General features: G+C 41.9%; 1 protein-coding gene across 1 annotated transcript in view; it reads right to left on the bottom strand.

Moving 5' to 3' along the window:
* Positions 1–1,748: 1,748 nt before the first annotated feature.
* Positions 1,749–7,501, bottom strand: part of aco1 (aconitase 1, soluble) — a gene marked incomplete at its 5' end in the record, with an annotated part of 74,229 nt that continues 68,476 nt past the window's right edge. Inside the window, 4 exon segments of the mRNA XM_037674819.1 lie at positions 1,749–2,652; positions 2,842–3,027; positions 4,991–5,113; positions 5,266–5,413. Of these exon segments, the coding sequence (XP_037530747.1) occupies positions 2,536–2,652; positions 2,842–3,027; positions 4,991–5,113; positions 5,266–5,413 (574 nt within the window).

Below are 7,501 nucleotides of genomic sequence, written 5' to 3'. Positions count from 1 at the left end.
TTGAGAGGAGCCAATTGAGGAGGTTCAGACATCTGGAAGGGACGCACCCTGGACTCCTCCCTGGGGAAGTTTTCTGGACATGCCCAACTGGGAGGAGACCAGAGAAAAAACCCAATACTTGCTGGAAAGACTACAGTACTCCCAGCTATCCTGATATTGCCTTGAAATTCTCAATCGTGGAAGAGCTGGATGTGACTGTGGATGATTGGTGGTAAAATGACAAATATATTTTTGTATCCTTGTTCTGAGGGCAGTTGGTGGCCAACTTGAATGGGGTTGACTCAAAAAGTCAAAAATTGTAGATATATACTTTTCAAAAGTTCAGTCCAGTGATTGATATTTTGCTAACAGATACACAAACACACACAAGCCTTTTGATAGCCATGTATAACTGAAATCATTGAAGTGAATGTTTTTTCCATGTATGTTTGTTGTTCTGAGACGGAGTTCTTTGTTCAGACTGCCGGCTGATGAGGCGCCAACAACAGGAAGGAACATCAGTGATATCACACAAGCCTAAGCTCTCGTTTCCTGTTTTCAACTCACACAAGCAGCTTCGTGAGTCACTTTCATCTCCACACGCGCCTGACAGGGACTCAGAAGCAGAGAGCTGGCTCTGACCAGCCTGCAGACTATTTATGGAGCCACAGGGCTTTTAGGGACTATTTTAAGAAGGGATTAAAAACATACACATCTAATCCTGTCATCGTGTCTCTGGTTGATGTTGAAAATGAAGCTAAAGGCTACAAACAAAAATAAACAAGTTTAGACTAGAAGGGCAGAAACAAACCCAATCAAAAGAATCCTTAAAGCTGCTGCCAGCGGTTTATTATGGTCACTATGGTAATCACACACTGTCACTCCCTGACATCCTGAGCTAAAGGGAGGCAGTTTTTATGCAAAAAACAAACCTAAAATTAAATAAATCATATCTTACAAAAACTTGAGGTGCAGGAGGCAGAGGAGTGTGATGCTTTTGACAGAAATGGTGTCCAAACTTCTGAACACACAAAGAAAAAGGCACTTTTAAGTTTGGATTAAAATGTGTAAGTAATGGTAAATGGTCTGTACTAGTATTTATCACCTTTCTATCTGATCAAGATACTCACAGCTCTTTACAACAATCTGTCCCTCATTTACCCACTCATACAGCTCTATACTAGATCTATACAAAGATAATTTGAATCTGTAGACTAATGAGAGCTTTAGATCACATTCATACACTGATGGGACACACATCAGAGACAATGAGGGGTTCAGTGTCTTGCTCAGGGACACTTCAGCAGATGACTGCTGGTGGAATTGATCCCCCAACTCTTGCATCGGAGGATGGCTGCTGTAACCACTCAGCCACAGCCGCACCAACACACTGTGTCGTTGCAAAACAAACAATTGTTCTAATTAGACCCTGAGATGAAACACATTTATTAAAAGCTAGAGGAAGAATTATTAACAGAAATTTTCCAAAACAAAACAAAGTTGTAATTTTTGGAGGTACTCTGCCTGAACAGGAACAGAAAGACAGCGGTGAGAGTTCAGAATCACAACAAGCAGCATTTAAAGGATGAAAGCATCACAGAGCGAGACAGATAGATTAAGGCAGCAGGTCTACAAGCCACAGTCTGATCACAGAAATAAGACAGCTGGTTACATTTAGCTCTGTCTTTGAGAGGGCATCAACATAAAGAACCAAATCACAGAGAAGAACAGACAAGATCAAACTTGGTCCAGAAGGAGTTCTTGGTCCTAAAACGTCCTCTTGATGTCCAACATTTACTGGTTTATCACAGCCTGGGTCAGATTTATGGGAATATGATTCCTGTTTGGAGCTTTTACTCACCACGTCATGGATTCCTAATTATGGAGAAAAGATTAAAACATTTAAAAGGCCAGCAGTCCTTGAAGGAACGCACGCCGCTCGCTTTAACAGTGTTAAACCATGTTTGATGAAAGAGGACAGTTAAAACCTCCTTCATCAAACGTCAGAAATGATCCTGTTGGATCTTGTGCAGTATTGCAGAAGCTCCTGTGATCTGAGAGCTGGAGGATGACTCTCAGCTACTACCACACCTAGTTTTAGCTCATTAACTGTTGAAGTGACAGAACTACAGCTATGCTGCTGGTGGCCTTCTCAAATCATGTGGAATCCAAAAGTTAAATTCAGCAGAGGCAGATCCAATAATTACTTTCTGTGAGTTACAATAAAATCTGTCCAGATGTTCATGAGATATTTTGCTAACAGACCACTTTTGGTGATAGTTAAAATAACCCCAGCATGGATCCTGGAGGTCTGATAAAACCCTCTGGACGTCCAGAGCAGTAAAATGAGTTTGTTGGTGCGTTACTGCCCCCTGCAGGTCACAGGAAGCATGCGCACCAACAGCAGACCCAGGCAGTCATAAACCAGTCCACTCCGGTCCACTGGTCCCAGGGACAAGGCGACAGGTAAAGGACAATCCTGGGGTAAGTGCTGTGGAAGGTTCTGGGATCTGTGGATTCCTGGACGACGTTGGGCTGCAGTGGATGACCAGAACCTCAGTTCTGGGACATCTTGCGGATCATGTAGTTGAGGATTCCTCCGTGGTGGAAGTAGGTCAGCTCCACGTCCGTGTCAAACCTCATGCACACTTTGAATGTTTTCCCCGTGTCCAGCTGTGAGGGCACAGAGAGACCACGTCAGAGGGTCACATATCAGACGTTAGTCCACTTTGTCTTCCAGTTAGCTGAAATGAACTTTCTCCACATAAAGTCCTTCACAGCACCATCTGCAACAGCTACATTACCTAAACAAGTTTTACACAGAAGCACCGTAAAAACAGCCTAAATATCCTTTTAACTGACCTTGACGTGTACGGTCATGCGGGGTGTGAGCTGCTCAGGCATGATGATGGTGTAGCGCTCGCGGCCTGTCAGGCCCAGGCTGTCAGCGGTGTCTCCTGGCAGATACTCCAGGGGGATCACCCCCATCCCCACCAGGTTACTGCGGTGGATTCTCTCATAACTCTCAGCTAAAACGGCCTTTATCCCCTAAAAACACAAAACCAACACAGCTTGACCAAGAACAAGGTGTTTTCATAGTGCCTAATTAATTGTGTCACCATGGTAACACAAAAGGCTACCCTGTTTGTGTGGGTGCAATCAGTTCAGACCACATGAACCTTAGATGACATTAATCTGTCCTCCAGCTCTAATGTTAAAAATCTTGGTGTTATTTTTGATCAGGACATGTCTTTCATCCCCCACATTAAAAACATTACTAGAACCGCCTTCTTCCACCTGCGTAATATCACTAACATTATAAACATCTTATCTAAAAATGATGCAGAAAAACTGGTTCATTAATTTGTCACATCTAAACTGGACTATTGCAATGGTTTATTATCTGTGTGTCCAAATACTTCTTTAAAACGTCTTCAGTTGATCCAAAATGCTGCTGCCAGAGTCTTAACTGGAGTTAGTAGGAGAGATCATATTTCTCCAGTTTTAGTTTCTCTCCTTTGGCTCCCTGTCAAATCCAGAATAGAATTCAAAATCTTACTTCTAACCTACAAAGCTCTCAACAACCTAGCTCCATCTTATATTACAGATCTTATTGTTCCATATTTTCCTAACAGAGCACTTCGCTTGAGGCTTACTGACGTTCTGCTGAAGCCAGATCTGAGATGAAAACTAGTCCTGTGTGCACCAGTACCAACACTTGTTCAACCTCCTGAGACCCTGTGTCCACATATGGGGACATTACATTTAGGCTTTGCTGTACCTTCTACTTCTCTGTTCAACCGTGTTTTATATTTTGTTAAGCCATGTCAATATTGTTGTGTTATGCTGTAAAATAAGTCCATTGTCCCCACTTTTTTTTTTTTTAACAAAAGTATGTCATAACCATGTAACAAAATACAACTTCCTGTTCGAAGAGGAAGCTTTATTTTTACACAAATATCTAGGAGATATGAAAAATGCATCGCAAACCAGAGCTCGGGTCTCAGGAGGCTAAATTCACATATGAAATGCAATAGTTTAGTAATTTATATTATCTTTAATCTTCAGAACTGTTTTGATGTCTGTGATGCTGGCGAGCCTTTTCATCAGTGATCAGAGTTTTAACAGTCTGCCTTCACCAACAGAACATCTGTGTGTAGCAGCAGCTGTTTTAGCAGACAAAGATTTCACTGAGAACAATGTTTCTGAATAGATCTCACTGTATTTTAAATGGGACGTTTGTAAATAAAGTTGTTTTATGTATAAAAATGATAAAAGTATAAAGACATTTATAACCTTTTAAAACTTGTATAAAACTTTAAAACCATCAAGTACAAAAAAACAAAAGTTAGAGCAACCATCTGTTGAATGAGATGAACATTTTGATACATGAACATCTAAAATAGCACAACGTCAGCACAAAATTTCTTCTTAAATTTGACCATACTTACTAATTATTGTGAAATTTCAAACAATTATTGTTTACAGCAATAATTTCCGAGACAATTAATTGCCCAGCAAAATTTGTTATTGTGACAGGCCTAAGCACAAAGTTTCTTTATATGCCGATGACACGCTTTTATCAGATCCTCTCACTAGCATTCCTGAATTAAATAGAAATGGTAAATGGACTGTACTTATATAGCGCCTTTCTATCTTATAGAGACTCAAAGCTCTTTACAACAATCTGTGTCCTCATTTATCCATTCATACAGCTCTATACTAGATCTATACAAAGCTAACTGAACAAATCATTGTAAAGAGACTAATTGGTCTAAGCAGAATTACTTGCTTTGCATCAAAAATTTGGGAGAATATCTGGTTATAAGTTGTACTTAAGTTTCCTAGTCATTTTGCTGTAATCGTGCATAACTTTACAGGAAGAGCACACGATAAGAACCATGCCTCCATAAATTGTATTCTTCATGCATTTGTATGGCAGCACCAACCAGATGTGCCTGACATTTAAAGAACTCATCACATGACAACTGCTGGTAAAACTGCAGCTCACCAGCAGAAAGGGGCCCTTAGCCGCCCAGTCTCTGGAGCTCCCTGAACCGTACTCCTTCCCTGCCAGAACCAGCAGCGGGACACCGGACTGCCGGTACCGCTCTGCAGTGTCAAACACGTCCAGCTGGGAGCAAACAGACAAAAAGGTACTTCAAAACAATGAACTGAATTATTTGTTAGGTCACTGAGAAACAATAAACAAAGGATCAGTGTTTAAAACTGAAGTGGGAGAGACGCTCTTTTCAGTATTAGACCATCAAAACATTCCAGCCTGACCGTCTCTCCTGTCGGCAGGTGAACGGTTTGCGGCGCCTGCTTGTTGAGGAACTTGTTGAAGAGGCGGATGTTGGCGAACGTCCCTCTGGCCATCACGGCGTCGTTGCCTCGACGGGAGCCATACGAGTTGAACTCTCGAGGGGTCAAACTGTCAAAAGCCAAACAGAAACTTTAAAGGACTAAATCAGTTTGGTTGAAGGATAAACATCACATCAGTTAGGAACAGATCCTAAACAGATCCTAGGTGAAGATGTGATTTTTACTTCAGCTGAAGGAATAAATATGACACAATGGACAGCATTTCCTGCCCATAATGATGATTATTAGTCCAAACCAGAAGCAGCGTGTCAGAGCTGATGGGATTCACCTGGTTTTTATAACAACTCTCTGCTTCATTATACTGCAGGGTGCAAAAGTACTACAGTAACCTGGGTTTAAAAAATGTTTTAGGAAAGTTTGTATCTTTTAGTTTTCACACCTTTAAAGATGGTAAATGTTTTTTTAATTGTGAAACAAACAATGGAGGCCTATGTTCCTGTCACTGAGGAATTTGAGTAGTGAATGTTTGTAGTTTAAAAGATGAGTGTTTTTCTAGACTGGAAATGAAGAGGGAATGCAAGTAAACCTTAATGTTTTTGGTGTTACATTACTTCTATTAGTTTTATTCACATTAAAAATACTTAAATTCCTGGTTTTAAAGCAAGAAGAACATCAAATAAAAAGATGACCTCATACGACACATTATACACCCATCAACAAACTATTATCCAACAATCTATAGCAGACAAGCAAAGATCTTGTATAAACTTTGACCTTGATTTGTGACTTTGACCTTGGAGCTAGAGTAATGAAAAGTGACTGTGTTTGATGATGCAGATGTGCAAGAAGTTTCATTAAATGATGAGTGGGTCAGAAGTTATGGGCAGGACAAGAAAAAATTGACGGACAAAGACTACACCAGAATATTCCATCCTGCCTTGGACAGGGGTCTAACAAAAACCCTTCACTCCCAAAACTCTGAGGTGCGTGTCAAAAAAACAAAGTGACTGTCAGAGAAACTTTGTATCGAGGACTGATCCGTTCCACCAGAACCACCTGACCCCTTTGTTTCATACACACCCATATGACCGCAGTGTTTCTCCTACCATTGTACAAGCAGGGAGCCCCGCCCTGTCAACAGAACAGAGCACCTTCCACACCAAACCTGCCCACCCCCACCCCGGTCGACAACTGCCAGTACTGACATAGCACTAAGCTAAGCTAGCGGTGTGCAATACAGACGTGAGATGTGTTGTGCTCTGAAGACTTGTGGATTGAATTCTAAGGAGTGAGGTCTTTCTGGGTGGAGTTTGCATGTTCTCTCTGTGCATGCGTGAGTTTTCTCCAGGTACTCCAGTTTCCTCCCACAGACCAAAAACATGCATGTTAGACTGTCTGGTTACTCTAAATTGTCCCTAGGTGTGAGTGAGAGAGTGAATGGTTGTTTGTCTCGTTTGTCTCTATGTGTCCCTGTGATGGACTTGCGACCCATCCAGGGTGTCCCCCGCCCCTCGCACAGTGATTGCTGGACATGGACACCGGCGACCCCCGTGACCCAAAATGGAAGAAGCGGGTAAAAGATAATGCATGGAGTGAGGAAATAGTTTTGAGATTAAACCTACAATGAAGAGAGGTCGATCTGAGATGTGGAAACACTTTAGTTCACTGTCACACCCCCCCCACCACCACCACCACCACCCCCACCCCCACCCCTCCCAGCAAGGTGGGCAATATGATGCTTAGGGGCAGGTACCTTCTAATACATCCCCACTAAATGTTCCCCTAATTCATAATACAATACATCCTTTTCTTGCTTCCTATCCTTTTTGGAAGCTGTGGCTGAGCGGTTAGAGTAGTGGTCCTCCAATGGGAGAGTTGAAGGTTTGATTCCACCAGCAATCACATGTTGAAGTGTCCTTGAGCAAGACAGTGAACCCCTCGCTCCCTCTGATGCGTGTCCCATTGTTGTATGAATGTGATCTAAAGCTCCGATTAGTCTCTACAGATTCAGATGATCTTTGTAGAGATCTAGTAGAGTGCTGTATGAATGTGTGTGTTGAAGGTAAACGAGGACACGTGTTGTTGTAAAGATCTTTTAGGGTCTTGTTCAGATAGTAAAGTGCTATTTAAGTCCAGGGTTTCCCTTAGATAACTTGCCAAGGAAGGGTGCTCACCTCGGCCGTGATTTTTGTCATGG

Source organism: Nematolebias whitei, chromosome 1 (genome assembly GCF_014905685.2).
Source record: "Nematolebias whitei isolate Nwh7 chromosome 1, NemWhi1, whole genome shotgun sequence".
NCBI lineage: Eukaryota > Metazoa > Chordata > Actinopteri > Cyprinodontiformes > Rivulidae > Nematolebias > Nematolebias whitei.
The sequence above is the reverse complement of the archived record's forward strand: the minus strand, read 5'-3'. Positions and strand labels throughout refer to the sequence as shown.